The sequence below is a fragment of the Jaculus jaculus genome, chromosome 4, assembly GCF_020740685.1.
Source record: "Jaculus jaculus isolate mJacJac1 chromosome 4, mJacJac1.mat.Y.cur, whole genome shotgun sequence".
NCBI lineage: Eukaryota > Metazoa > Chordata > Mammalia > Rodentia > Dipodidae > Jaculus > Jaculus jaculus.
In genome coordinates this window covers 71,081,702-71,093,849 of record NC_059105.1, presented here as the reverse complement: position 1 = coordinate 71,093,849, position 12,148 = coordinate 71,081,702, and the positions used below count along the sequence as shown (strand labels likewise).

At 45.5% G+C, this 12,148-nt stretch overlaps 1 protein-coding gene across 1 annotated transcript in view; it reads right to left on the bottom strand.

Moving 5' to 3' along the window:
* Positions 1-5,260, bottom strand: part of Stk39 (serine/threonine kinase 39) — a 303,688-nt gene extending 298,428 nt beyond the window's left edge. Inside the window, exon 1 of the mRNA XM_045147545.1 lies at positions 4,961-5,260. Within this exon, the coding sequence (XP_045003480.1) occupies positions 4,961-5,195 (235 nt within the window). The 5' untranslated portion in view covers positions 5,196-5,260. The remainder of the gene's footprint in view (positions 1-4,960) is intronic.
* Between the last annotated feature and the right edge of the window lie 6,888 nt (positions 5,261-12,148).

Genomic DNA, 12,148 nt, shown 5'->3' with positions numbered 1-12,148 from the left:
AATCTGATTAGCAAGTGGAATTAATAGTAGTTATGGCTAAGACTAATTGAGTGTGCCCTGTGCCAAGCTCTATGCTGAGTGCTTTACATTCTCACAATCCTATTTTTATCATCTTCATGCTACCAATGTGGAAACTGAGTGCAGACACATCTAAGCAGTTTGCTCAAGGTCACAAACACCAGTGACTACCACAGGACGTGAAACAAACCAGGCTTTCTGACTCCAGAGCCTACACAGCTATAACTAACTTTCAAAAAATGTAGCGTACAGTAAGCCATGAGAGAGGGAGGACAGCACATTATTGGTCAGAAATCAACTGCATCAACAAAGCAAAGATTGCATTCTCTCATCTGCAGGCCAAATTTAACCTTGAGATTTTTCCCACATAACAATATTAACAGCCAAGTTAAAATAACATTTCCATTGTGAACATATAGTCAATGCCACTGAATTTCACTTTAGAAATGGCTAAGAAATGGAGGTGTGTCTCAGAGATGAGTGCTTTTCTAGTAAGCTTGGGTATTGCACATGCACATATAGACACAAAAGCTAAAATGATAAATTTTGTTATGTATATTTTAATACAACAAACACTAAGTGAATATTTATTCTTAACCTTATATGTTAAGAAAATAAATTAAAATCATCAAAGCCCCTATCTTCAACCAAGTATTTCAGGCCTCTTTTATTATAGGAAAAAAGAGACAGAGAAGGAAAAAATGGAAGGAAGGAGGGAAAAATAGAAGGAAGAAAGAAGGGGAAACCAAACTAATCAAAGTCACAAGAAAACAATGAGGCCTGCAGGTATGGAGGCCTAGAGATCCACAGATGCTCTCAGCTCCGCAAGGTGCCCCCCCCCCCGCCCCCAGTGCACCATCCTCACACTGCCTCCAGGACAGAGCAATGCGGGCATGCCGAGTGTGTATAGATCTCATTTTCCAAGAGGATGTTGCTCCTTCAGGATGTGACTACAAGGTGCTGCTACCTGGGTCTGGGGAAAGTGCATGTGGATTTAGATAGACAAATAAAGCCTCAAAAGAGATAACAAGAAATGCAGAGGAGCCCTCTGTCAAGCCAGCCCTGGATTCTAGGAATCAACTTCTTTCCTGTTGACTGATATGGCAAATAAGTGCTCCTTTTAGATCACCCTGAATGATCACCAGGATAAACATGAAGCAACATGGAGAGTAAAACACTACATAAAGACATCCTGGAAAAAAGAAAAAAGAATAAAATCCAACATTCTGAAGCACTCTGGTGTTTCTCAGAAAAATAACTGCACTGCTGGAATTGCCTGCTTCAAATACAGAAACTGATACTACAAAGACTAGAATTCTCCATGGCCTGTTCAATTACAGGTGCCCAAGTCAACGTTTACATGGCTCACTTTTTATTCTTTGTTTAAAGAAGCAAGGAGATTTTATTAATACTACCAACAAACAAACTAATTTTTAGTTGGTACCATTTTAGGTGTCCCTCATTTTTCCAAAGAAGGAATTCAGGGGTGACCAAAGAGGAGGTGGAAGCAAAGGTGGCGCTAAAGGTCACAAACAGATTAGAAATTCTCCACAGAGCAGGCTGTTTGTGTAGGAGACAGAAACATATGAAACGTATAAGACAAGATACCAGCTCAAGGAAGAAATTTAATAATTTTACAATATGTTTAACCCATCTTTAAGTATAAAAAGCTCCCAAGAGATTTGACATAATTTCTAGGTCATGCCTAAACTTCTGAACCCGATTACTCCTAAGAGCATTACAGTTGCCCCACTGCTCCCTTACAACACAGGAACAATGCAACAGAGAGAAAACTTTATTTTTAGACTTGGAAAATCCTGTGTTTATTTTCCTAAAACAGAAGAAGTCAAATAACTGAACCTGGTTTGTTTGGATTTTAGGAAACTTATCCTCTCCTAATCCTGAGGCCCCTGTCTTGTGCCCAGAAGGAAATGGAGAAAAGTGTTCCTGCTCTGGTGCCATGCTGGAAAATTGAAGCACCAATGTGTCCCCTGGATTTCTGCTCAGCAGCATCTGAGCCTCCTGCTGGTCATGGTTCACACTGCTGGAGTCCTATCACATGACACCTGCCATATGGCAGGGAGAAGCAAGGGCTGTCAACTGGCATTCATGTTCAAACTGGGTCCATGTTTGAACTACCAACTTTGTGCGTATAATGTTTAAGCAAAAGTGCTTAACCACAAGTTCACTCTTAATCTCTCAACTAGCATGAAGCACTAAATGGAAATTGATTTGTAATTCCCCAAAAACATTAAGCCCTTGAAAAACCTTACACCAGCAATTTGATTTTTCAAGTACAGGGTTTCCACACAGCCATCACTTTTAGATAAGAAAAGATGAAATAATTTTTAAAACCCTCTCACAACATAAAAGTGTAAAAAATAAGCACAGGATCCTGTTATCAAATTCCTCAGGTAAATTACCGGGTTGCTTTCTCCCATTAAGTTGGTCAGCCATAATCAATAATGCTGTCACCACAAGCAGGAAAATGCCCTGCATTTAATCCCACTTAAACTAAAAAGCTTTTACTCATTAGTTCACAAGAGTGGCCAACTCAAAATACTATATATCTTATATAATATTTTAACTGTAATAATTAACAAAATAAGCATATAAATTGATCATATGTAAACTCTATTCTGGATCCTAAGGAAAACTATGTGGCAGACACCATCAGTCAACTTTTGGGCCCATCTCTATGAGTCAGGAGGAGTTAAGGAAGGTGGCAATGCAAATAATTACACACTTAACTCTTACTTAGACTTCACAACCCAGCTACATATGACGTCCTCAGAGGAACACCTGCTTCCTTGTCTCTCCTGACAGTCACTTTCTCCTCTGAGCTCTCCCATCACCCACTCATCTCTTCCTATGGGATCACTTACCCTTGTCTTCTAACTCATAAAATCCTTAATGGCAGGAGCCATTGTTTCATTCATCTCTGCACTGTTACCACCTACAAAAATGCATGGAACATAGCAGACCTCTGGTTAAGCAAATAAAACTATGGGTTGACATGCCCCAAGGCATGTAAAGGGGGGCGGACAGAAGCTGCCACCATGCTGTGCCCAAGAAGAAGCAGAGTCTCAGTAGATGTTTACTTTGGCCTCAGAAGCTAAGACTTAATAGGCTAAAAAGATCACCTGGGGCTAGAAAGGTTGTCCAGTAGTAGTGTTCAGTCTTCAACATCAATATATGCATGTGTAGATATATGTGCATGCATGTATTTGTGTACATATATGTGTATGTATGTGTGTATACACATATGTATGTGATGGACCCTCAGAGGGAAGAACCCACAGACATGGCATGTGAACTACCAGAGGTACTGCAGGTTGGCAAGGGATGCCAACCAAAAGCACTGTGAGAACATGGAAGGAGACACACAAGTTAAGGGCAAAAGGACTTATATGCCAGACCAAAAGGTTTTTTCATTGAGGGCTCCAAGCTTTGAAAAGCTCCTAAAACTAGTTAATCCATCCTTTAAAAGTCTTTAGTTAAAAGTTATGAAAGATTCAAAGAACATTGTCTATAGAAGCTTATAAAGGCTTTCTGGAGCTTTTGCACACAGCTACTGACCTGCCCATCACTCTTTATTTCTGCCTAGTCAGTACATATATATTTCAAGCAGTTTTATCCGCAAGGTGAAAAGGGCTCTTTTCAATGCCTAGTGAAATTCTGTAATTTTTCAAAAGGGGACAATGGAAATGAATCTTTTAAAATGAAAGGCAAAAAAAAAAAAAAATCAATCAAATAAATACCATGAATCCTTTTTTCCTCATCATCGTTAAATATCAAGCTGATGAGACAGCAACAAGCCAGCCCAGAGTCCCTAAGGTAAAAAGGCCAGGGACCCTCTGTGCCTGCAAGGTACTGTTCAGTCACAAGCTCCTGACTGAATGATCCAACAGGTACGGTTCTCACCAAGAGAACACCACAAACCTCCAGGTCCTTCGCGAGCTCAGCTTAAGAAAAAGTAATGCCGGCTCCTAGTCTTTCCACTTTGCCTAGAATTTAAAAATGTAAGAGAAGGTGGTATTTGTGAGACGACTAGAAGGCGGGGAGCGGCTCTCACCCGCAGCCTCGGGTTTCAATGCAATCTAGCAGATCGGCCCTGGACCCGAGACCAGAGGGAAGCATCGGCCCCGCGCAGGGCAGGAGGCCAGGGCCCCCGCTCTCCCCGCCGCGGCGCTGGGCGGCAGGCGGCGCGCCCGCCCGCCCGACTCGGAAGGAGGCGGGTACCCGGGCGCGCGGCGCCGTGCGGAGAGCCGGGTAGCAGGGCGGGCATGCCGCGGCGGCTGTCAGGGAGGGAAGGCCAGCATCCTCTCCGGCCTCGGAAAGGACCTGGGCCTCCGCGGTTCCTACGCGGCCCGGATGCCCACGGGGAGAGACGGTCACGACGGCTGCGCCCGCAGGCCACTGCCCCGGACGCCGCCGTGCGCGGGGCGCGGCGCGGGGGCGCTGGCAGCCCAGGGCGGCGCCCCCGCAACCCCACCCCAGCCCAGCCCAGACCAGCCCAGCCCGGCTGCCCGCACCGCGGGGGTCACCAGCCCCGGGCGGCGGCCCCGGCACCCCGCGGGACGGAGATGCGGCGGCGCTGGGCCCGCACGGCGCTCCTCCGCCCCAGCGATCGGGAAGATAAAAGTTTGCAGCATGCGGCTCGTCCGCAGTGCGAGCCACATCCGCCGCGCCGCCCCCTGCAGCAGCAGCCGCCGCCGCCGCCGCCGCGCTCGCAGAACGAACAAATACATTAAAAATTACAAAATGAAATAAAATAAACTGTTGGAGCTGGTAGGCCCCTGCGCCGGCCGCTCTGCCTCGGGGGCGTGCAGACAGGCGAGCCCAGCATCCCGCACCCACACCCGCCCCGGGGCCGCGCCTCCCGCCCAGCCTCGGCACCCGGCCTGGACCGGCGCCGCCGCGCCCGCCCGCCCGCACTGACCGATAACCTCCTGCAGCTCGTACGCGTCCCTGCAGATGGGCCAGCCGACCGCCGGAGCCACCGGGGCCGGGGCCGGGGCCGGGGCCGGGGCCGGAGCCGGAGCCGGGGCCGCGGGAGCCGCCGGGGCCGCGGCCGGCGTAGCTGTCGCGGCAGCCGGAGCCGGGGCGGCCGCTGTCACCGGGGCCGTCTGCTGGGGAAGCTGGACGTGCACGGGCGAGCCGCTCGGTTCCGCCATGATGCTGCCGCCGGGGGAGAGCGGGAGGACGCGACGGCCGGCCGGCGGACGACCTTCCACTTGAAACTTCCCCGGCCTCGCCGCCGACACCGCTCGGCCGGCGCACGCCCTCCCCGCCGCCGCCGCCGCCGCCGCCGCCGGAGCCAGCCACGAGGGGAGGGAGCGAGGAGGCCGAGCCCGGCGGAGGGAGGAGGCAGCGCGGCGGAGGCGGGGAGGGAAGGAGGCGGCGGCCGCGGCGCGCGCTCCGCTCTCGGCTGCCGGGGAACCGCCGCCCCCCGCCCCCCGCGGCGCTCAGCTCCGCTCGCCGCCGCCGCCGCCGCCCGGGAAGTTTCCAGCCGCGGGCCCGAGGCCGCTGCTCCTGGGGGGCGCCCGCGGGGGTGGAAGGGATGCTTTCGGGGCTCACCCTCCTCCTCCCTCCGCGCTCTCCCCCGCCGCCGCCCCAGACAATCGGACGCTGCTCCCTAAGGCGCCCCCCCCCGCCGGGACTCGGAGGGGCGGGGTCGTTGAAGGGCTGCGGGGCTCCGAGCTCCCCGAGGTCTCCCGGAGAGGACCCGGAGTTCATTTACAAGTTAGCGAGGGAGGCACCTACACCGCCTAGGTGTGGAGGGCTTCCAGTTAAAAAATAACCCAAGTAGTAACTTTCCGGTGCTTTACCTGCCAATATCTCCTTCCCACCTTGCCTAATCTAATCACAATCCTAACCCCCCCCCTTTTTTTTTCTTTCCTGAAGTACAACCGGACTCTCTCTAAGTCCCTTGCTGTTCACAGACTTTCTTTTTTTGTTCAGCTCCACTAGGATCGCAGAGAGGTGATACAAAGGGCTGTGAAGGTGTTAGAAGTGTGGGAGGCTGTGGATGTAGGTCCCAGGGCATGCATGAGGCCCTGAGTTGGAGCCTCAACACTTAAATCATATACACAGACTTAGAGAGTTTACTTCAAGGTCTGTGCCCTTAATAACCTATAAACAAACAAATAAGCCACATTAACCCGTCAGGACCCTGAGGCCAAACATGAGAAGCTTCTTTGAGAACATAAAGAATTCACTGAAGCATAAATAAACTGCATGAATAAACGTCGTAATTAATTCCTTCTTTTTCAATACCCCCACAGTTACCTCATCCTTAAAACAGCTGTGGCGAGACCATAGATCTGTCTAATTATAGGTGTCATATTTGAATGCTCACTCTGTTCCCTAACATAGGTGAACAAGATTGTCTTAAACTGGATTGGTGCAGTAACCCAGTAGTCATATTGGCCATGTGTCCCAGGTTACCCCAGCTAGTTCTCCTGATGATGACATCGGCTGCTGGGGAGGAAACTTAGCTGGTAAGAGCTGAGAGGGACTGAGCCAGCATGAGTTCAATCCCAAGCACCCTCATTAAAAAAATTTCTTATGCTGGTCAAGGCCAGCATAAGATTCACAAATTTGATCTAAACACAGATCATTTAGTTTCCCACAGAAAACTGTTCCCTAGTCATAGACCAGATATCTGTCCCCAGCTGACTGCTTTCCTAATAAGCTACTAGGATGACAGCTTGTAAGTATTTTCATGACCTAAACCTCCAAAGGTTAAAGGCTTATAGTGCTACTGAGCTGAGGATTGCGTTTCAACAAGTGAATTTGGGGGTCCAAATATTCTGGTCTTAGCACAAGTAAACAGGTCCCAGCAAGGAAATAGTGCTGAGGCTGAGAAACCCAGATGTGTAAGGAGGCAAGTGTAAAATAAATAAATGCATACATAAATAAATAAGATCCTTGGAGGGCTTCTGTAATTCTAGCATGATGAGGCTGATGACAAGATGTGAGGCAGAGACTAGAGAATTTACCAGAAGCTCATGTTAAGTATAGCAAATAGCAGAGCACAAATCCAGAATCATGAAGAGGGAAGGGGAGGACTAGCAGGAAAGTTGTCCTATAACCTCCAAATTCAGGCAGTGGCCTGCAATCACAGGCGCAGGCACACACACACACAGACCCCCCCCCCCCCACACACACACACAAACTTTAAATACCAAACTTTAAAGGCTCTGAATGAGTCAGCAGTGTCAAGGGTGGGTTAGACGGGAGGAACCTGGAGGAGGAGGAGAAACCTACTTGGAAGCTATGGCAATAGTCAAGTTACAGAAAGTGAGATGTGAATTAAGTCACAATTGAAGAGAATGACAGAGTAGATTTTAAAAATCACTTAAGGAGCAGAGGAATAGAACCTGGTGACAGGTAAGGTTCCTTTAAAAGTCAAATTGCCCCAAAGTATTGGCAAAAAAGATTACACAGATTCAACTTATAAAATGTTTTAGACATATATCTGAGGAAGAGACTGAAGTACCCTCGTCGTTGATAGATGGTCTTCTGTCCATGGCAGTCACTGTGAGAATCAAGGGAGCTGTTATCTGCAAGATATCTGACCACAGCTCACGTTGTAGCTCCAGAATTGTGTTTTCTTTTTGAGGCAGGGTCTCACTCTGTGCTGAGGCTGGTCTTCAACTCACAGCGACATGGCGACCCTCTTTCCTCAGCCGCTAGACTGTAAGGATCCCTAGCCTGAGCCACCACACCGAGCTTAGCTTCGGAGTCCTGACCAGCAGGGATTCAGGAGCAGTTATCTCCAGAAGGCTAGAGTCCCAGACAATCAGAGAATACATTTCCAATATTTTAGACTCTTCACTTTGTGGTACTTTATAGAATCAGAACCAGGATGTTCTCTGTGTGTGTGTGCAGGCCGCTGCCTGAATTTGGAGGTCAGAGGACAAGCAAAAACGCTGTTGTGTGACTTTTCCCGAGGAGATGTGAACAATCTTTTGTTCATCCCAGAAATGAGGTACTGACAAGAAGACAAAGAAATAATTCCACCCAATTTAATTTGGTGAAACCATGAGTTTATCGAGGTTACTTAAGGGAGCATGAATACCTCCAAGACAGCCACATCCCCCCAAAGCCCACCCCAACATTAATGGTGACTTACAAAACAGCAAGCCCTGAAAATCATTACCCAACTTGCAGGCAGCTCCCCAGAGGGTTCTCTTCCCCAGCAATTGTTTGCTGCTTATATATAATATTAGAGAGCTGGCCTTGTACATCTAGTAACTTCTGAGCTTCTTGGGCCTTGTAAGTGTCCTTATCTTTCTGGATCTTAGAAGCCTCTCTCCTCCTTTTATTTTTTCCTTTTTTTAAAATTTATATTATTTACTTTAGAGAGAAAGAGAGAAGTGGGCACACCAGGGCTTTCAGCAACTGCAAACAAATTCCATATGCATGTGCCACCTTATGCATCTGGCCTATGTGGGTCCTGGGCAATCAAACCTGGGTCTTCTGGCTTTGTAGGCAAGCACCTTAACCACTAAGCCATCCCTCCAGCCCCCTCCCTTCCCTTTCTTAAATGTGAAGGAAATGCAAGACAACAGACATTTAGCCAACTGTATTGTGTTTGGACTGGCTTTAGCAGTGAACACTAATGAAAATTACCTACTGCCTTAGAGCCACTACTACACCACAGCCTGTGCTTCAGAGGCTTGTTTCAAACACCATTTTATTTATTTCTGGTGTTGGAGACTGACCCAGTGGTCTTGTGTTGCTAAGTATGTGTTCAACCACTATGCTACATTACTAGCCTTCTAGTACTATTTTGATATGGAGGAAAGAAATCTTATGAACATAGTATCTTAATGAATTCTCAGGTATAAAATGCCCACCTGACCTGAGCAGTGAAATAGATGAGAGCTAAGCATATTGTCAAACCTCTATAATCCCAGCACTCAGGAGGCTGAATCAGGAGGACCATGAGTTTGGAAGCCAGCCAGAACTACATGGTGAGATCTAGCCCAAAGAAAGAAATACACGCAAACAAATAACACCAGCCATGAAGGCCAAGCCATTTTACACTTAATCCAGTGACAAAAGTGTCTCATGTTTCCCACAGATAAACTGCTGCTGTTACCCAAAGATGTGACTGGATTTTATTGGGTTTAACAACGTAGTGTTAAGGTATCATTAGTACTTGCTTCTCAACTACAAATGGAACTGGGTTTAAATCTATGTAAAGCTAAATTATTATAAAGACATTGTTTTTTAAAAAAAATCACAGGTGTTTTAAGGAAATACATTTATATGAATTATAGCTTAGAGGCATGTGGTTTGATTTATTTCCAACCAACTCTTGAAATTGACTTTCTTTTGCATTCTATAATCTACATAAAATTGCTATGATGATAATTAATGCCTTTTTATTCATTAAAGAAGTTTCTGACAATGATTTGGGCTGTAGAGAGAGATCACTGGAAGGTCTACCTCTACCCATAGTTAACGAGGGGTTCCCTTGGCTAAAACACCAGAAGGGATAGCAGCCATTGGTGGGGCATACATACTACATTTGTAATGTCCTCTACTTAAAGCTTAATAGTGTCTTCGTAAGTAGAATGAGATCACAATGCAGTTAAATCAATTTTATTCTCTTCTGCTATCACTTTCAGGAATTACAAAAAAAAGTCCGTTTCATTAAGTGGGAAATACAACTTTCTGAATACATTTTGTTCATCTCTCTTATCTTCAAGGTCTTCCAAATGCTGAGGATGTCCAAATGCCTTTTATTTTCTGGCTATTCAAAAACACTGTCAGCAAAACTACCTGCTAAACAAACATTCTTCCATCTCTACCTTTCTGATCTCTCCTGCCAGGCTCCAAGCTCTTCATGAGAAGGGGCAATTTGAATTATGAGTATTCTGAGAAATAACTACGGGCCCTGAGCTGACATGACTTGTTAGAAGGGAGATACTAAGTAAAACACAATTTAACTGATCAATATCATCTCATTCAGTAAATACTATTTTTTTTTTTTCAGTCCTGGGATTTGACCTCAGGTCTACACACATGCTAGGGCAATGCTCTACCACTAAATTACACTTTCCAGCCCCTCATTAATTAAATACATTTTTAAAAACTGTAAAAAGAATGTAATTTGCTAACTGCTGTGGGAAAACAAAAGCAAAATTATTTCAGGTCTTAAGAATTTTAAAATTCAATAAAAACCTCACTTGATCCAATGTGCAGACTTCTGGAGCCCCTAATACCATCCAAGGTAGCTAAACATATCAATAACACTTAAATTAGGAGGGAGAGTCAGAACCAGAGGTCACATATAAAATGCAATAGAAGGTTGACTTCAAGAACTGGCTGGAAAAAAGTCAATGAAAACACACACCTATAATCATGGCATTTGGATGTTCCAAGCTGAAGGCCAGCCTGGGCTATATAATGAAACACTGTGTCAGAGGATGATATAATTGGCCAGTCTGCTCATCCAAATAAATAACTACATTTACTATTGAGTGACAGAATGCTTTTTAAATTTATTTATTTATTTATTTGAGAGCGACAGACACAGAGAGAAAGACAGATAGAGGGAGAGAGAGAGAATGGGCGCGCCAGGGCTTCCAGCCTGTGCAAACGAACTCCAGACGCATGCACCCCCTTGTGCATCTGGCTAACATGGGACCTGGGGAACCAAACCTCGAACCGGGGTCTTTAGGCTTCACAGGCAAGCACTTAACCCCTAAGCCATCTCTCCAGCCCCAGAATGCTTTTTAAATGAGATAAAACTATACCCTTTCTTATTTTATTATTATTTTTTTAATGAGAGAGAAACTGAATTGCTGCTACAGGACCTCCAGCCACTGTAATCTAACCCTAGACTTGTGTGCCATCTTGTTCACATGTGCAACCTTGAGGTCTTGTATTACCTTGTGTGCCTGGCTTACATGGGATCTGGAGAGTTAAACAAAGCTCCTTAGGTTTCACAGGTAATTGCCTTAACCGCTAAGCCATTTCTCCAGCCCAACTATACCCTTCTAATGAAATAAATTAAGAATTCTAATACTATCATGGCATGGTGGCGCATGCCTTTAATCCCAGCACTCGAGAGGCAGAAGTAGGAGGATAGCCATGAGTTCAAGGCCATCCTGAGAATACAGAGTGAATTCCAGGTCAGCCTGGGCTAGAGTGAGACCCTACCTTGAAAAGCCAAATAATAATAATAATAATAATAATAATGGCAGGAAGGGCAAAAAAAATAAAACAATAGCTTGGGATCTAGATCAGGGTTGTATAAGACTCTGGATTTTATCTCCAACACCACAAAAATAAAATAAAATGAAAATTAAAGGCAAGAAAAAGAGAAGAGACAGCAGGGAAGGCAGCTAAACGTCCACTGAGAGCTATATACAATTGACATTGAAGACTTGGGAAAGATACCAGAAATGACATTGATAAAAGAAAATAATGATAGTGGAAAAAAATTCAGAATCAGGTGCCAGGCCCACACCAAAGGAGACAGTCCAGGTGCATGCACATATGTCTACACAGTGTGAGCAGTGGGACCAAGTCACGCCAAAGACACTGGCCCAGCATGGCATGCTTTCATGCCAGAAAGCCAGTCCAATATTTCCAGATCTTCACATAGTTTCAAGAGCAGCCAAAAAAAAAAAAAAAAATTTATGTGAAGCTTCCCAGGCTTTAAAAATTGGCCCAACTTTATCAAATAATCTGCATAGTCTGACTAGATACATGTAGTGTTTAAAATCAAAACAACTTTAAATACAATCTTTGAATAAACACATATTTAGTGAAATGAGAATTATAAGGCAAATATTATACCCAGCTATTAACCCTAGAGAGGAAAAATTAAGGAAAAGAGAGGAAAAGTACCCAAGGGGCTTCTACAGAATCTGTAGTGTTTCATGACTTCAATGAAAGTCTGAAATAAATATAGAAAAATGATAACATTGTTAGAGTGCATGGTAGGCTCATGAGCTTTTATTACATTATTATCCCTGATGTTCTATATATTTGAAGTATTTTATAATTAAAGACTGTAGCATTTAGCAGGCCAAATGAAACACTTGTATCCACATCAGTCCACTGGAGAGTCATTTTGCAGCATTTTAATAGCATGCTTCCATGG